This window comes from Rhinolophus sinicus, chromosome 1 (genome assembly GCF_057876585.1).
Source record: "Rhinolophus sinicus isolate RSI-liver-muscle chromosome 1, RSI-T2T, whole genome shotgun sequence".
Taxonomy (NCBI): domain Eukaryota; kingdom Metazoa; phylum Chordata; class Mammalia; order Chiroptera; family Rhinolophidae; genus Rhinolophus; species Rhinolophus sinicus.
Genome location: NC_142501.1, coordinates 36,133,844 through 36,153,277, shown reverse-complemented (window position 1 = coordinate 36,153,277; position 19,434 = coordinate 36,133,844). Strand labels below are relative to the sequence as shown.

The window sequence follows — 19,434 nt, the reverse complement described above, 5'->3', positions numbered from 1 at the left end:
ATAAAAAGGGGGAACAGAGATAAAGAGATGTTCATCTGAAGAATATTGTTAGAGGGTTAGGGGCCTCATTGGTGCACTGGTTAGAATGTAAGTAGGTTCTTGATCAGGGCAGTACAATTAAATATGTCAAGGAGTGCATAATTAGATGGGAGGCTGAATGGTGTAATTGCATTCATAAGAGGGGGCTATAATTAGATGTGAGGCAGGCTGTATATTTATATGCCTAGGTTGAGGATATAATTAACATATGGGTAAGAAATTAAATTATGTGTGTGGGTGGAGCATAATTATGTGTGGGAGTCCACGCAGATATGTGGGTGAGGGTACATAGAAATGAATGGGTCCCACTGCAGTCAGATGTGTGAGTTCATGTTCTTATGGACAAAAACTTGAGAGAGTTTCATGAATAAGGGCAAGCATATGTTTTGACATTGTGATTCAAAGCAGCTGGCACATAGTGACAGCTTTTCAGGCCATGCTGAAGGGTTGCAAATCAAAATCTCTGCTTTTCCAGTAAGACTTGAGACCCACATCTAACACTGATGTTGATTCCTCTTCTGAATAGTGGCACTTGCTGGTGCTCTAAATACAGAAGAGGTCAGTAATTGTGCTCGCTTTAAAACACCACTTCTTGTCAAGAAAGACTAACTTCTCCTTCCTATCAGAGAGGAGAGTTTGGAGGGAGTAGTGGGGCAAAATAAACAAACAAAAGAATTTTTCTTTAGATTGTAAAGTGTGAAAATAAAAGTGCCGACTCTTCTAAGTTAAGAGTACCAGCATAAAGTTCCATGTGTAACGAAATCAGCAAAATGAGCTTGAAACCTCACCTTTTTTTTTCTTTAGCTATGAAACAATGTTTATTCAGAAATATTTATGGCATTTCTCCTCCCTCACCCCTACCTCCCAAGTATGAAAGCGCCAAAGCAAGAAAAGTAAGATACGGATCCAACCAGAACAGGGAGTTAACACTAGAGGGAAGCTAGAGGGAGAAGAGAGCAGAGCACAGTAGGTGCTAAAGTTATTCAGTGCATCTGAGCAATTGATATTGAAACAGTGAAGTATGGTGAGAGCTATAATAATGGATATATCCTGTATTAGATTTAAAGCATGGAGTCTTTTGTTGTCATCTTCAAAACCGAGAGAGTATTTAAAAATACAAGCTCGTTGCTTAGATAATTTCTTGAAATTAAATATCTTTAACTGGCCACTAGTCTGCTTAATCTGATTTAGTCTATTATTCAATTCTCTCAGAGCTGTGTGCCTCAAAGCCTCCTCCCATCTGTCAGGACTTAGATTGTTTTTAGCAGAGGTCCACTATAGATAGGATCCTAATGGGCTGCTTCTGGAATTCCAAACTTTTCGGCTTCATTGTGCGCTCAAGAAGCCTAGATTTAAGATTAGTTATTTTTCATAACCTGGGTATAGGGACATTATAGCCTGCTTCCGGATCTCTGCTCTTGCTCTGTAATGATTCAATAGAACATTTTTTCTTCTTCGATTCCAATTTTACATCAGTGCGTGATGCTAGTTTTTGACATTGGAGACATGCCTCAAAGCTAGCCTCTTTCAAAGACTATTGTAACTTAATTTGTAATCACAGGTGCTTTTACTAAAATGTTGTATATTCCTGTGAAAATAGTTACCACAGCATCGTTTAATCCAGTTCTCTATCTACTAAATGCCTTATATGTTTCTTTTTCTCTATGCACCTCCTACCCACTCCCAAGGCAAACTCAAAATCAGTCTAACACAGTGATTGATGGTGGTGAACTCAGTTGCTTTTAGAGCTAGTGTAATTTTCAGTCAAGACTTCTAATTAAGTCTATGGAATGGAAGATAAGTGGGCATGATTGTGCTGGTGGTTGAGGTCACTGGCTCTTAATGCTTGTTGTCTTGTATGGATTGCATGTCTTCACGAAGAGGAGGAAGAAGTGAGGTATCTGACTTTGGAAAGTACTCTGGTAAATAATACTTCAATCACTTAATTGTAAAAACCTTTCTGGGATGCTCAGGAGCTATTTACATACGGCACAAAAAAAGGGGTTTAAATTCTTCAGATTTTAATAATATTCTTCCAGAAGTCACACTGTCAACCAGGAATACTTTTGCAGTTAGCATTAGTAGTTTGTTTCCACACAAAAAAGGTCTTCTAGCCTGTAACATGTCTTTTTACCCTCATTTAAGCCATAAAACATCAAAGACCCTAATTTTTGTTCGTCTTTTCTTCTAACCTTCTTAAGATTATCTAACAGAAAAGAAATCTCAACTACTTTTCTTAAACGCCTAAAAACTTCTGATCTCAGAGAGATATTCCTTAACCCTAAAGCACTCTGTCTTTTCCTGTCATGTTTGTTAAATTCTATTTTTCCTGTTAGAATGTGTGCTCCACAAGTGGGGTACATGTCTGTTTTGTTCTTCAGCACATTTCTCTTATCCATATCAGCTCCCGGTCCATTATAGGTGCTCCACAAATAGTTGTTGAATGAAAAGGGAAGTTAGACATTAGAATTATTTAAGAAGAGGCACAGGAAACACAGGCTATGGATGATGATAAGAATAAAGGGTATCTCAAAAGCAAGATTCTGAAAGGCTTTATGAATCGACTCATATTTTAGATAGTGATGGGGTACATGTTTGTTCTTTAAGTTTGGAAATTAAATTATACATCCATTATGACATTAAGGAAATGCCACTTTACGTTAGGCATTGCTAAAAGTAGATGTTCAACATAAAAGTGCTGATTAAATAATTTATTGAGCAAATTGTTGGTCATCTGACCTATGCTTTGTTTAGATACAGAAAGTTGAGCAAAAAGATGTGATACCTGTAATGATTCACACAAGAATGTACATTTAAAAACTCATTAATTGACAGAAGTAGTAGATATACCCTCAAAGGGCCAATGATGAAAAATATTTTGTTCAAAATCTATATAAATTTTCAAAATTAAAAGTATCTCACACAAAGATAAATGACACAGTGGTCTCACAGTATAGTTATCATTTTTCCCTATAAAATTTAATTTCATAGTGTATAATAATGTGCTAATTTATATTGATATGGGACTTTAGAGTTTCTTGATGATGATCAGTACCTCATCTTATTTTAATTCTTATAATTGTACTGGGAGATGGATGGGATAGTTATTGCTGTGCTTGACTTCCAGTGAAGCACTGAAAGTTTAAGGTTCCTGGCAAACCAGTATCTGAATCTAGATGGTTAATATAATATGGTCATTAAGTAGATGGCCATTAGCAGATGGGCACAGTGATAAATAAAAACATTTCGACAAAGATCCATAAAATGAATTTGTGGTCAAGCAATATTTTGAGCCCATAGCTATAGTCAATCTGCCTAATTCATCATTTTATTTAGAGTCGTGTTTTTTCAGGTTAACAGGAGGAGTGTTATAGTTTACTATATTCTCAGCGCCAAGAGATATTTACTTGCATGGATGCGTAAAGATACATTTGAAAAGAAAGGATGCAGTGTCTTATTAAAAATACTCCTTGCTACAATCGTAATATTCATGTGGAAATGGATGATCAAAAGTTCTTTCTATGTAGTATCACATCAAAATGAGAACACCTTGGTCATACATTATTCTGGTAAACATTGACCATTGCCAAGTTGAGATATTCTGTGTTCTAAAGTGGAATAATGATATTATCTCAATTGATTAAAAAGAATCCCACAGTGTTTTCCTAATTACATTTTTCCTCTCTGTAAATCTTTAGTGAGCTCTTATTGTTCACTGATATATTACCAATGCCCAGAAGAGTGCACTCAGGCACTCAAGAAATATTTATTGAAATGAAATTGCTTGTGTGAGGGCTAGCAGTTGACCAAATGAAGAAGTAACAAGCAAATATTTCTAGGAAAAAAGTCAGATATGGCTTTTTCCCCCTCATTGGGCTTTTGTTGGAGGGCTTTAAAAACTTTTTTGTAGTACATGGATATAATAGTTAAATGTTGTAATAATAAAATTATTCCAGTTGTTTAAGATAGAGTTAGGTTAGTCACTATTTTACCATGTTGCTCCCAAACCCATGGAATCTAGGTATTTCATGGCTTGCATAAGTCAGTAAACTCAGCTGGAAGGAGGAAAGGGATGAAAGAGGGGAAGGAAGATGAATGGATGACATACCAGTGGCTCGGCGAGATGCTTTACATACATCATCTCATATAATCTCGTAAAATCCTATGCAATCCGTCCTTTAAAGACAGGAAATGGAACGCCAAGGGGGCCTGACAGCCTGCCCCAGAATCCCACAACCTGGAAGTTAGGAGGCAGTGTTTATACCCAGGTTTATGTTGCTTCTGTTGCTGCCACTTTCCAGATCTGCTTATTCTGGGCCCAGATCTTTACCTGGAAACCTGGGATGCCAGTCAGTCTGGTTCAAGAACCTCTGTAACAACAATGCTGGGGTTTTAAGTTGGCTTTTACAAAGCAAATTAAATATTAGTTGAAGATGAGTCAGCCCACACTTTTTATATAAACTACAGTATGTTCAAATAGATATGCAAATATACATGTATAACTCACTGAATGAGATCAGTCTTCTGTCTTCACTGTGGAAGCAAATTTGTTCCTGTTAAGGTTACCAGTGACCTCAGTGTTGCTACGGTAAATCCGCTGGCAATTTGCAGCTGTTTTCTTAATCTATTAATAGCATTTAATATAATATTTTTTCACTTCCTTCTTCAGACACATTTTTTTACTTGCTTCCAGGACACCACACTTCGCTGTGTTTTCTCCCATTCCATTGGCTACTCTTTCTTAGTTTCCTTTAGTGATTTCTCCTCAGACTCCTGAGGAGTGCCCCAGAATTTAGGCCTTAGATCTCTTCTCTTTTCTGTCTACATTCATTCACCAGCTAGTCTCCTAACTTTAAATACCTACTGTATGAAGATCACTCCTAACTTTCTGTCTCCAGGAAAGATCAGTTCCCTAAGGGTATCCTCATATATTCAATTGCCTACTTGAGACGTTGCTGCTTAAATGTCTAATGGGCATCTAACAGTTGACAAACCATTCCCCTGAAACCTACTCCTCTTCGTTTTTTTTTTTTTAATTAAAATTTATTGGGGTGACAGTGGTTAGTAAAATTACATAGGTTTCAAGTGTACAATTCTGTATTACATCATCTATGTATCACATAGTGTGCTCACCACCCAGAGTCAGTTCTCCTTCCATCACCATATATTTGACTCCATTTACCCTCATCTACCACTCCCTTCTCCCCTCTTACTCTCTGGTAACCACTAAACTATTGTCTGTGTCTATGAGTTTGGGTTTCTTTCTTTGTCTTGTTCCTTCTTTGTTGCTTTCAGTTTTATATCCTACATATCAGTGAAATCATATGGTTCTCAACTTTTTTCTGTCTGACTTATTTCGCTTAGCATTATAATCTCAAGATCCATTACACTGAAACCTACTCCCCTTGTAATCTTCCATATCCCAATAAGTAGAAAGTCCATCTTTACCATTGTGCAAGCCAAAAACCTTGGCATGCTTCTTGATTTCTCTCATTTCCTCTTACTCTATTTCTATTGCATCAGCAAATCTGGTCAGTTCTTCTTCCAAAATATCTCCAGAATCTGCTTACTTCTGACCACCCTCACTGCTATCACCCTAGTCCAAACCACCAAAGTCTCTAGTCTTGTCACAGGAAACTCCTAACTGGTGTGTTTCTTCCTGGCCATTACATCATGCAGCTTATTCACACAGCAGCAGAGTGATCGTTCTCAAGTATGACACGTTGTCACTCCTTTCTTTGCTCACCATTCACTGACTTGGTTCTCAGCTTAGAATAAAACTCAAAGCCTTTACCATACCCCACAAGGCCCTACAGAATTTGTTCCCCAACCTCTCCCCGCCGCCAGTTATTTCTCTGGTCTCCCCTCTTGCTTCTCTCCCTATTGCTTATTCATCTCCAGACACAATGGGATCTTTGCTCCTCCTTTCAAATGCCAGGAATGTTCCCTCCTCAGGGTCTGCATCAGTAGTTCTCACCAAGATCTGTAAGGCTCACTACCTCATTCCTTCAGTTTTTGCTTACATGTCCCCTTTGAGTTTTTCCCTCACCACCCTATTTAAATTGCAATTCCTCCTCAGAAGCATTTCCTGATCCTCTAATGACAATGATTTCTTTCTCTCTACCACCCATGACACCACCTGACACATACTCATTTATCTCAATTTATCATCTATTTCCCTACTGGAATGTAAGTGCTGTGGGAACAGGGATTATTACTTAACTCCCAGTCACCTAGGACAATGCTTGGAACATAGTAGGCACTTAATAAATGCATGTGCAATAAATGAACAGCTAATTTGAGCATAAATACCTAAATTGACATCGAACAAATTATGGATCTAACTAATGTGTGTCTAGTGTTGATTTCAAACCCTCCTCTCAGGAGTGACTGAGAAAAATGCCCCATATCATTCTGGATCACCCTGGATGTGTTAGAGTGCTGGCCTCTGCCCGTCCCTCCTCTGTATGTCCTGCTCTGGACTTCACTGGACTGGTCTCTGTTGTGGTCATGCAGGGAATTCTTAACTCTGTTGGTAAATGCTTAGATTTCACATTTAGGTACTATATCTTTATCAACTATATTTCCGTAGCTCTGGTTGTTCCTTTTACTTACTAGAAATCAAGGAAGTGAAATTTTCTTCTTATGCCACAGTAAGTGCCTACCTCAGTTACTAATGACCAAAACGATTCCTGTAACTTTTTCTCTGGTTTGATTATTTTATGCCTGTGTAAGACCCTCATAGTATACATTTATGTATTTATTCTATTTATTCTTTTGGGATAATCCATATCATTTACTTCAGATTCATCCAGGATGGCCTACTTAATATCGTATAGTTATTTTATGTACCAGTTATATGTAGTAAGGTCTTTGCCCAAAGAACTCCAACCGTTGTGCATTGTTTCAGCAGGCAGGAAATTCTGTACCTGGTGGTTCTTGCTGATCCAGCTAAAAGAGGCCGAATGACGCATTTCGCTTTCAGGGGCCATTGCTGGGTTTTGATATTCCCTGTACTATAAATAGCACTTCAGGGAACACTGAGGTACAGTGAACATTTTTTTTTTTTTTGCAGTTCAGCTCAATGTTTGCAGAAAGAAAGTCACATGCTGTCTGGTTCAGCACAAGTCACTTGCCCCTCAGTGCCTCCTAAGTTCTAGACAGACCCACTCAGAGTGTTCAGTTGCTCATAAACACAGCATTTGCTCTTAGCATACTTTTGTGCCTTTGTTGATGCTGCTTTCTATGCCTGGCAATATCCTGCTTGTCCTTTAAGATTCAGCTCGAGTGAGAAAGCTTTCCTTGAGTCAGCTTGGCAGAAATGCCTTGTTGCTCTTCTGCAGGATTCTCCACAGCATTTGGAACATACCTGTTCTACAGCAATTTTAGCATTACATTAGAGTTGGTTACATAAGTATATATGTTCGCACCCTCCTCATGTCCCACATTGTGAATGCTGAGGCCCATGACTTCTGTATCCTTTTATCTCTCCCTAACAATTAGCATAGAAAACCCTCAGCAACATTTGTTGAGTGAATGGCTGATTGTATGAATGAATGAAATTCCGTTCAAATAGGGGAACAGGATAGGATTCCTTTGCGTTTGTTCCCAGCTTAATGCCTTTAAAAATAATTCTATGTGTAGCTTGGATTTGTCTATTTTTCTTAGCAGACACCCTCTACTATGTGCATGGCCAGTTTCACACTTTAAAAAAAAAAAAAAGAAATGTTATATTTAAATATACTTCAGGGAGTTAAAAAGTTTTTTCTTTAATTTCAAAGGAACAATCTAGTTTTTTTCCTTATAGACCGCTTTCATCTCTCTTTCTACATGCTCTCTTTGCTCTGCCCAGTCTTCAAATTCTTCCAAAGGGTCTGCTGTAAACAATGATTTTGTGAGCAGTTGTGTGTTCTCTGCAGTGAAAACCCGCCTTGTTTTCTGTTGCTAGGCAACCCCATTCCAGCTGCCCTTGAAGAAATGTGCGGTGGTGGGAAATGGTGGGATTCTGAAGAAGAGTGGCTGTGGCCGTCAAATAGATGAAGCAAATTTTGTCATGCGGTAAGAGACAGCACTCACAACGTGGCATCGGCCTTTTCTCCTTTTACCCACCCCTCTCACAGCCCTGGGGCCTTTCAAAACTAGTCACTTGTAATTAATCCATTGTAGCTGCTTTTTAGCTTCCCTTGAAGTTCATACACAAGTGGGTTCGGGAGAGGGCCAGGGGGGCAAGGGAACGTACCCCAAGAAAGTACAAAGCCGAGAAAGGCTCAGAGGTTGTGGGCAGACCTCACGAGTGGAAGCACACAGATTTTACCTTAGGTTACATATTTGGGTGATTAAAACTTTAAAAATTGTTCTGAAGACTGACTGTCTATGAATAAACATTTTAGTTTATTCATTTCATTCCACGCCCTTTTATTTATTTTTTACAAAAACATTTGTGAGTAGCAAGTGGGATTGGAAGAGAGATTTGATCTGTGCCTGACTAGGAAAACTGGAAGGGAGGAGGGGAATAAATTTTGAGCAAGGAAGAAGCTTGGAAAGAGGACTGAGCAGAGTGATGATGTGTGCGTCACTTCCAGTGAAAACAAGAGGCTTCTGCAGTGGCATGTAAAGGAACTGCTAAGACTCTCTCTAGTCAAGGGTAGAGACCATCAAGCTGTAGTGGCACCAATTTGTACTATTTGGTGATTTTAACCAGAAATGAGGACAGCAAGTGATTGGATTGACCAGGTTTCAGATTGTCTGGGTGAAAGGGAAGAAGGATGGAAGTGACAATATGGAAGGTCCTGGTTAGGGAGCGTGTGAAGTTAGAGACTTTGAAGTCTAAGCTGGACAGGAAATGGGCCTGAAAGGCATGAAGGAGACCGGAAGGGAGCCTAATGGAGCCAAATGATAGTCAGAGCCTGGAGGGAGTGGGTGGAAAGGATGAGGGAGAAGTGGAATAATAAGAGCTAAAGTCAAAGAATGGCCTGCTGGAGTATATGATTTTAGAGCTTAGCTTCTCAGGAGATGCTCAGACATGTTGTAGAAAAGAAGACATTTGTTACTGAGGTAATGAAGGGAATTTGAGGCTGGACTGTAGAGACAGTCTTTCAGTTGGGCTCTAAAGTCTCACCGAAGTGGGAATGACTATCAACCAGATGACAGAAGTCTCCAGGGCCAAAAAGCAGCACAGAAGATGGAAAGCTGAGCAAAGGAGAGAGGGGAATTTGTTTTCTGTGTTCATTTTTAAGGATCATAGGTAATGGTCTAAATGGCAAAAGGTAGCCAAGAAACACTGAACCACCTCTGAGCTCTGAGCTAAGTGGAATAGGGGAGAGTAAAGACTATTTCAAGGGGAAGCCATGTACATGGGGGAGGGCCTGGTTCCCTCTCAGAGAATGAGACTTGGGCTTATTGAAAGCCTGCAGCAGGATGAGGAGGTCTTTCTAGATCCATCTTTCCTCCAATAATATGCCATGCCTTAGTTTTTCTAGTGTAAGGCTGCTTTTTCCTCTCTTCTGCAATTATTATTATTTTTCTGGCAGTATATACAAACAGTAAAAAAATGGAGAAGATAAAAATATAGTTCTCTTCATTCAAATCAACATAACTCTGTGTATTGAGCACCTTCACTGTATTGAGCGTTAGCTGGGTCTTGAAATGGTATATTGAACAATTCTGTCATGGGCTTAGAACCTGCAGGTGTGCTACTGCTATGATGGGGCTAATTCAGAGACAGAAAGTGGAGGGAGGCAGGACTTTCTGAGGAAAAGCGGGTGTCTGGGCTCTGGGTGCAGGAACAAGACTTCAATGTAGGAAAGACACCAAGCGTTGTTGCCACAGTGTCGACCCATGGGGGTGGTGTGAGGTGGGGCTGGAGACATATTTGAGCTATAGGAGTGGATACAATCACCTAAAGAGCATAGATAGAAAAGACGAGCAGAGACCCAGTGCCAAATTCAGGCACTCATTTCAATACGTTCAATGTGTTGGAATTAAATAGAGTCTAAGAAGCCAGCAAAGAAAACAGAGATATAGGAGGACAGGTCTTTGCCACAAACTAGCTCTGTGATCTGCAGTGAGTCATTTTGCTTTTGCTGGAGCTCAACTTTATAATCTATGTGAGGAGGTGGGAGTGGACAATTCCTCAAGCCTTTCTGCTGTAGAAACCCTGATCCTGTCTGTGATTATATGAATGCTGTATGATTATAACACAGTTCATGTAATCTAGTTTAAAATTTCAAATTGTTCTCTATTATAGATTTATTTGCTCTTTCCAAAAACTATGTAAGGAAGAAGGAATGGATAATATTATTCTCACAGATTCAGGGAAGTTAAGTGACTTCAAGAGGTCTTAATGCGATGTATACGGAGGCAGTACAATGAATGTGTTCTTACCTGATTCCTGAGTGCGTTTGTGTGTGTCTCTACATTTAGAAAGATGGATATTTTAAACGTAACATGTGGAAGATGAGGACTAAGTATTATAGGGGTTAATCTATCTAGTGGGACCATATTGATCATAAATAAGACTAAGTTTGCATTGTATGCAATCTGGAGTTGATATATTCAAGGTCAGAATTAATGAGCTCTTGTGATTAGAGTGCCCAGCATTATATTAAGCATGATGTTCATAGAAGGATGAGGGCAGCAAGGATTGAAAATAATTTTCAAAGAAGGTAGCATCACAACTAGAGCTATGTGTGCATGTGCCTTTGATTTAATTTCAAAAAGAATGCTATTTTCATAACACATTTGAACTTTGTTTTTAAAAAAACCCCTATTTATGGTTTACAATGTAGAAGTAATTAAATGTTGATAAATTGTTTTAAAATTATTTTATTTGACCATTTATGGATCTATTTATAAATGGCTGCTTAATACACATTTTTTTTGGGCACCCTTACAAAATTGAGATAGAAGCTCGCTTATATTCAAGATTCAACATTTAGTGAGTACATATGATTAGAAAATACATGGTATGTTTGGTTCTAAACTATAGGGTGCATGGACAGGTATAGTGAAGGAGGAGATCCAAAAATGGCCTTACCAGTACACAGTGACATACCAGATTATAGTTCAAAATGTCTTCCAGGCCTGGGGTAAAACAATGCCATAATTTTCTTTGTTTATACATTTTCAAATACATCTTTTAATACTAAAAGTCAAATTTCCATTTTCAAAGTAAACATTTGTTCTATAGCCAAAAACAACACTTTAAATCTAATATTGAATAAAATTTATCTGAAAGGTCTGTAAAACAGAGATAAGAATGATTGCATCTTGGAGAGGAATTGGTTGATTCAGGGACATAAGTGAGGGCAATGTAATTTTGTTGCCTTTGAATTATGTTCAAATTATGTTTTGCAAACTTATGTATACATAAAATTTGAAAGGTAATTTTGTGACTTTTTTTTCTATTTAAAGATTCTTCTCCATTAAGCCTATTCCCCACCCACTTCCACTCCCCAAGTCAAAGGAAATGTTATTAAGAAAATTGTATGGAAGAGAAAATACATTTACAGTATTTACTGAAAAAATTCACTGTGGACCTGCACAATTCATTTCTCATCAGTTCTGTGATCACATCTTTTAGGATCATGAGCATAGTTACTAAGATGCTTTAGCCATTAATATGTGTTAATTGTGCCAATAATCAATAACGCAGTTTGAAATACTTTTACACAATTATGCCTTATTAGGAATAATTTGACTCTATTGAATGTGCCTTTTATATAAATCTATGTAATTGTCAATTTAGGAGTTGAGGAGCTAAAATTGTAGTGTACTTTTTCTAAGAAAAGAGCTACAGGGAAGTGTCACAGACATTTGTACTTAAAAAGAAAGTTTACCTAGAAGAACTTAAAGCAAATATTCACACCAAAATATAATTTCATTATTTTCCAGGAATGCATTTGTAAAATATTATCTTTATTGTTTTAAGCATTTCCCTCTGCTGTTGGATTTGGCAATCAATACCCGTTAGTTTCTCTTGAGCTTTCACTCTGTGGTAGGTGGTAGGAAGGAACCTAGACATCTGAACCCTGGAACTACCTACAAGGAACACACAGGAAAACAAACTATTTACTCATGAAAGACAGCTTGTTTCACTTAATAGTGACAGAGCAGGTTGACAGCAGTCCCTAGCAATATTCAGAGTTTACAGTATTAATATAAACTGGTTGCTTCTCAAATGTTACAAAGGATCATCAAGATCAAAGCTTTTTTGAGAGACAAATGTCCAAATTTTATCCTGTTTTATCCTGGAAGTCATCTTTAACCTTGCAAACAACAGTCAAATCATGAGACCACTGCCAGATAAACCTTGTTGTTAATTCATAAGCTCACTCCTTCACAAGGGTCCTCAGAAACCACATGGGATGTGGTGTAACCACTAGACTGGAGACGGCTCCAGAGTAGGCTCTGCCACTTAGCTTCTGGGCTCCCCACAGTGCCCACTGTGTTCTTAGTGGACACGCAGCAAAAGTCACTAGGTAGCTGACTAATCTGTGGGTAGCTTCTAGAACAGCCAGTATCTTATTACCAAAGAACACATGAAAGGAAGATTCCAAATCAACTGAGACAGGTTTCTGCCTAGGATGTCCTTGATGTGGTAGGAGTTACAGGGTAAATACAAGGCATCAGGGAACTTGAGCAGATGAGCAGAGTTGGTACCCACACAATTGCATGTCCTGGGGAAAATTTATTCGTTGGGGAACTAGCAGAGATGTTAATGTTTGTAAGATCTCTTTACCTACAAGTAATCGATGCTTTAGTTTGTTGAAGTAATAAAAAGTTAAAGATGCCCTGATGTGGTAGGAGTCAAGTTAGACATATGGGTGGAGAGGAGAAGTTAAGACCCAGGACTCAGTAATAAAAAGAAAAAAAGAAAGAAAGAAAGAAAAAAAAAACCTAATGGAAAATGTAGACTCGTTTGGGGTTGTCATAAATAATAGATGCATATTTATTATATTTATATGCTATATCTGATATGTGATATTTTTGAGTTTTTACGGTGTGTGAGACATCAAGGTAAGGATTGTTTATACATTTCTTCCTTTAATCTTTACAACAACCTAATTAAGAGAGGAAAAGTCACTATTCTCATTTTGTGTAGTGGGGAAGCCGAGGCCAGGAAGATAAATTAACTTGTCTAATGTCCCACTGGCAGAAAGCCATAGGGTTTAGATTTGCAGTTGCCATATTTTCCATTGTACACTTTCATAAGACTCTGTGGCCAAGGAAAGCATCCGGGGCGGGGGGGTGGTGGTGGTCGTGGTGGTGGCGGCGGTAGTGGTGGTGGTGGTGGTGGTATGTGTGTGTGTGTGTGTGTGTGTGTGTGAGAGAGAGAGAGAGAGAGAGAGAGAGAGAGAGAGAGAGAGAGAGAGAGAGAGAGAGAGAGACCTATTTCCATCACCAAGAAAACATCACCTATACTCTTTCCCTTGGCTGAACCAGGATGGTGGAGAAGCATTGCAGTTTTTTAGAGGATATATCATTATGACTTCACCAGTAGTCAACCCATACATAGGTCATGCACCCAAAAGAAGAACATATATTGATTTAGGTGGCAGAGTTTGCACTGAAAGTACTATTACCATTTAGAATTTGGGAAAAGAAAGAAAAACACAAACAAATACAATTCCCCCCTGTCTCTTCAGGTTTATGAGTATGCACAGAACACTGTAGGTCTTGTGTCCTTGAGTGTACCACACCCTCCTAAGCTCAAATTTCAAGTATAATATTCCCTGTCTTACCACCTGGAAAATATTTTGAATGGAATAAATTCATTCTAGTCGTGTCTCTTTCCTTTCAGCTTACCTTTCTAGCTGACACTTTCTTCTAAAACAGGACTAGTTTTTATGACAGCGTTTTTTCTTTTTTTTCCTATAGAAGACAATCAATTTATAGAAAACAATTCATGTCACTTAACTACTTGGTGACTCACATCTTTTTTTTTTTTTTTTTTTTTTGACTTAAAAAAAAACTAGTTTCAGGTGTACAAAGCAATGTAATAGTTAGTCATTTACATCCCACCCAAAGTGATGCCAATCTACTACCCCTCTGACATCATATGTATCTGTTACAATACCATCGACTGTCTTCCTTATGTTGTGCTTCACATACTACATATACATGTGGTCTGACAATTAAGTTTGCGAACTCATCCTAGAAAAAGTGCTACATACCTCATTGCTGAATATCACTACAGTCATATTCAAAGTACTCCCCCATGGAAGCTATGCACCGACGCCAGTGCCTAGTCCACCTTTCAAAGCAATTTTGGAACTCTTTCTGGAATGGCCATTAGAGCTGTAGTTGTATTACTCTTAATGTCCTGAATGTCATCAAAATGTCTTCCTTTCAATATTTCCTTTATCTTGTGGTAAAGAAAGAAGTCATTGGGGGCCAGATCAGGTGAGTAGGGAGGGTGTTCCAATACAGTGATTTGTTTACTGGCTGAAAATTCCCTCACAGACAGTGCTCTGTGAGCTGGTGCATTGTCGTGATGCAAGAGCCATGAATTGGCGAAAAGTTCAGGTCGCCTAACTTTTTCACTCAGCCTTTTCAGCACTTCCAAGTAGTAAACTTGGTTAACTGTTTGTCCAGTTGGTACAAATTTGTAATGAATAATCCCTCTGATATCAAAAAAGGTTGGCAACAGCATTGCAACAAGTTCGTGAACTTAATTGTCAGACCGTGTGTGTGTGTGTGTGTGTGTGTGTGTGTGTGTGTGTGAGAGAGAGAGAATGAGTGTGTGTGTGTGTGTGTATTTAACTATAGTTGACATTCAATATTATTCTACTTCAGCTTCAGGTGTATAGTGCATTGGTCAGGCACCTACACAGTCTATGAAGTGATCCCCTGATAAGTCTAGTGCCCATCTGGCACCCTACATAATCTTTACAACATTATTGATTATATTCCCCATACTGTAATTCATAGCCCCATGACTACATTGTGACTACTAATTTGCACTTTCTAATCCTTTCACCTTTTGCCCTACCTCCATCCACCTCCCATCTAGCAACCATCAGTTTTGTTCCCTCTATATCTCTGCGTCTATATCTGTTACATTTGCTTGTTTTGAAGATGCTGATAGTCATCTAATATCTATTAAAAGGGAGAGTAATGGAAACAGTAATTTGTGATTTGAGCTAGATTTAGTAAAATTCCCATTTGTCATGATAACTGACTTGATTTAAAAGTAGGTAAATCATTCTAAAACGTTTGTTCTTGTTTCTCTAGATGCAATCTTCCTCCCTTGTCAAGTGAATACACTAAAGATGTTGGATCCAAAAGTCATCTAGTGACTGCTAACCCCAGCATAATTCGGCAAAGGTAAGAGTTTATGACTTCTGTTGGTAAGTAACTGAAGAGGAAGGATGTTGAAGTTTTTAGCATTTTAAAGGCAGTTAGCGTGACTCAGTTTGGGAAACAAAAAAGTAAGCCATCTGGACAGGCAGGAAGGGGGAAGATGGGAATTGTAAATAAACTAGGCAGGATCATGGGAATCCAAACACTATTTTATACTTCTTTTTGGATTCTGTTTCTTCCTTTAGAGAAGGTAGAAATAATATGAGGATCCATTGTTTGGCTCAAAGAAGCAATACAATATCCTGCTTACTCATTACTACCATTTTGTAGTTTGTTGGCTTCAGTCCCAACTCCTTGATTGGCATTGATTGGTAAATTGAATTAATGTCAGTTTTATTAAGAATAAAAACAAGAAATGACCAATCTACTGCATTTGCATGCCTGAAAATAACAATATTGCCAGAATATACAGGAAAATATCATATGATATTATATTACATTATATTCACTCAAAATTGTGAAAGCAGATGGAAAATTCTTGCTCTAGTGTTGATTCCAGAAATCTTGGCAGCTGCCATGGAAGCTTCTGGGGTCAGGCTCTAGATGAAGGCCATCAGTAGGCTATCAGCTGTTTTTTTCAAGGACTGTTCATTGTGGAGAATGACTCAATCTCTGGGAAAGGAAGAGTCAAACATCACCTTTAGACTCTCCTGTGTAGGTAACAATTAAGAGTGAAATATCCAGACATTCTGGGCTCTGGCATTTATCATCTAAGGAAGTCCTATTCAAGTAAATAGCACTCATATGTCACTTTATAAACAATGCGACACTACTTGTTTTGGTTCCTAAGTAAGTATTCTCATAAAATAGATGTCTAGAAACACAAACCGTTTTTAATTTTGACAGATATTGTGAAATTACCCTTCCAAAATGTACCATTTACTTTGTTTTCAGTGATGGAAAAGACTACTTATTTCCTAATACTGGAAACGACGTTACCTACTACTTATCTTTTAAATTTTGTTGGGTGAAAAATGGTATACTATTTATTTGCTTAATATGTGTTTGTTTGTTTTTTCTGAATACAAAGAGGGCTGAGTGGGTATTGGCTATTAGTATTTCTTTTTCTGTGAATTGCCTATTTGTATTTTTTTGTTTATTTTGTGCTTTTTTTCCCTTTTTTTTTTTTTAAATACTTACCTGTTGATTTATAGGAAGCCTTTGTATTATAGATATTAAGTACTTGTTTGCTATATATGTAACAAATGTTTCATTTTAGTCTGTTACATATTTTTTAACTTATGTCCTATTAGAATTTAACATTTTTTATGCAATGAAATTGTTAGTCTTTTCCTTTATGGCTTCTTTAAAAAAAATATTTCTTTGGATGATCTTCCTTATTCATATCCCCTCCAATGAGAAAACATTATACTGTATTTTTCTAGTACATTCATAATTTAATTTTCATATCAAAAAAATTTAGTCTGAATTTTTTAGTCTAAAAAATTTAGTGAATATATTTATTTTTATAACAATAATTTTATTGTTTTTCAACAAAAAAATACGTTCATTATAAGAATTTAAAACAAAATGGTACAAAGAAGCTAAAAAAAAAAAAAGAATCACCCCAAACCTCACCATTGCAAATAACCATAATTAACATTAGGTAAACTTTTTCCACATATTTCATATATTCTTCAGAACTTTGACACTGTTGTTTCATTATCTTCTTACACCCAGTGTTGTCAATTAGAAGTCTATTTTGTTCGAGGGAAACCTTTCTGTCCCATCTTCATTTAAAGCTTTTACAATTTTTTTGTTTCATTTAAATTCAGATAGTTTACCAACATTTATCTTAGAGTGGGTCTTTTTAAATTAATGTTGTTTAGCACATTAATGAGAGGTTCTTTTAGTTGGAAGACCTGAGGGTTTAGTGCTTAAGCGTCTCTACTCTAAAGCAAGATGATTTGGGTTTTATTTCCTATTTGCTCACTAACCAGTTGTGTGAGGTTGACTAAGTTATTTAACACTTTCTCCTTCAGTTTTCTCATCTGTAAAGCTGGGATAATAATACTTATGTAATAGGTTTATTGTAGGGAATTACACTACATATGTGTCTATATGGATATATGTGCATATATGTGTGTGTATATATCACTATATATTTTAATTATATATAATGCTTAGAACAGTGTCTGTATATTGTAAGCACTATATAAGCATTAACTGTCATTAATATTATTTTTTAATCTCTGTAAACATTCTCTCTCTTATGTGTGTTACATTCCATTGAGTTGGCTCCAACTTCTGGAGACTCTATGACTGAGAAATATCCACAATGTCCTGTCCTCAACAGCCCTGCTCAGCTCCTGTACATTCAGCCTATGGCTTCTGTTATGAATCCAATCCATCTCATATTTGGTCTTCCTCTTTTCGTGCTCCCTTCTATTTTTCCCAGCATTATTGTCTTTTCCAATGAACCCTGCCAAAGTTGGACAGATTAGACAGCCTCTCTCTTATATATCTGATTATTTCCTCTTCTCCATTGTATTTGTTCTCTCTCTCTGGTTCTCCTATTATGTAGATATTAGGATTTCTAGATCTATTATCTATGACTTCTAACTTTTTTCATGTACCATATAGTCTTATGTATGTGTGTACATATTGTGTCCCAAGAATAACTCCTTTCAGCTCACTAAATCATATTTCATTTGTGTGCACTCTTCTTTATAGTCTGCCATTTCCGTTTTTAAAAATCATCTTTTTTATTTTTTGTAAGTCTAATTATTTCATTTTCAAAGCAACACATTCTTTTTCATGGATGTGATGTCTTTTTAAATTTCATCAAGACTTAATGGACTTAAAAGTTTTGTTTTTTTCTATATTCCAGATTATTTCCTTTATTTTTTGAATTTAATGCATATATGATTTGACTTTTTCAAAATTTGAATTTTAGTTTTCTGTTTATTTATGTATGATGACTGGTATTAGTGAGTATAGGTATATTACTTTCATAATAAACAATTAGTTTTTAAAATGTCACGGAAAACCAAAAATGCCAAATTTGTGAGTAAATTAAATGAATGACCAGAGATTAGCTTGATATTTAATATTTAGTGCAGTTTGTTTATATAGCTGATGTAGAATGAGAAAACAAAACTGCACTGTCTTATAGTTATTGACTCTCACTCAATTCTTGTATATATGTATGTATGCATGTATGTATGTATTTTTCAGGGGGTCTGATTAGAAAGATGGCAGAAAATCACCAATGATGATGATATTTCTTTAATTCAATTAAGTGGGTTGGGATTCTGGGAATCCTAAAAATGTACAGTTTTTATATTTGGGATGAGTTTATCTCAGGTTCAAGAGAATGAACAAAGGGGAAACAAAACTTACAGAAATATCTTTGATTATTTAATAAAAAAGTCTTATTTTTAAATAATTACATATTCACAAGAAGTTGCCAAAAAAGTATGGGAAGTTCCTATGTACTCTTAATCCTGTTTCCCCCAATGGTAGTATCTTGCATAACCATAGTATAATACATTAACTATTATTTTGAGTTGGGAATAAAAGAACTTTTAAGAAGGAATAAATGTTATTGTGAGGGAAATGAGATACTCAAGGGCAAAGGATTCTGTTTTCCTGTCTGAATATGTGGAGTAGCTGGTAAGATTTTAAAAGGAAGTTGTAAAAGAATATTTAAAGCAAGAGTTACAGTAAGATGAGATATAGAGAGACTGACATGGTGTTTTTGAGAAAAATTATAAAAACTACAGGAGAAAGGAAAGGGTAAAAAATTAAATAACTATTTATGAGGCAAAGTAAACCTGTTGGTTAACAGTTAAGTTTAATGTAAAGAATTAATACAAGGAAAGCAAGAATCATTATGATTAATATTGGTCAATATTTAGTCAACATTTCTATATGCCAAGTTATATGCTGTTTATGTGCATTGCCTCACTTAGTTCTTGAAACAATCCTAATAGGTAGAAAGTATTTTAATTTGTGTATTTACAGAAAAAGAAGACGTGATGTTGTAAGTTTAGCCACCTGCTCATACTCATAGTTGCTGGTAATTATTCT

The 19,434-nt window shown here is 36.8% G+C and overlaps 1 protein-coding gene across 2 annotated transcripts in view; it reads left to right on the top strand.

Moving 5' to 3' along the window:
- Positions 1–19,434, top strand: part of ST8SIA1 (ST8 alpha-N-acetyl-neuraminide alpha-2,8-sialyltransferase 1) — a 132,981-nt gene that overhangs the window by 63,369 nt on the left and 50,178 nt on the right. The window contains exons 3-4 of one of the 2 annotated variants that reach the window (XM_019738024.3): positions 7,988–8,097; positions 15,274–15,366. In XM_019738024.3, coding sequence (XP_019593583.1) covers positions 7,988–8,097; positions 15,274–15,366 — 203 coding nt within the window. The remainder of the gene's footprint in view (positions 1–7,987; positions 8,098–15,273; positions 15,367–19,434) is intronic. The other variant, XM_088798332.1, reaches the window with a different exon arrangement.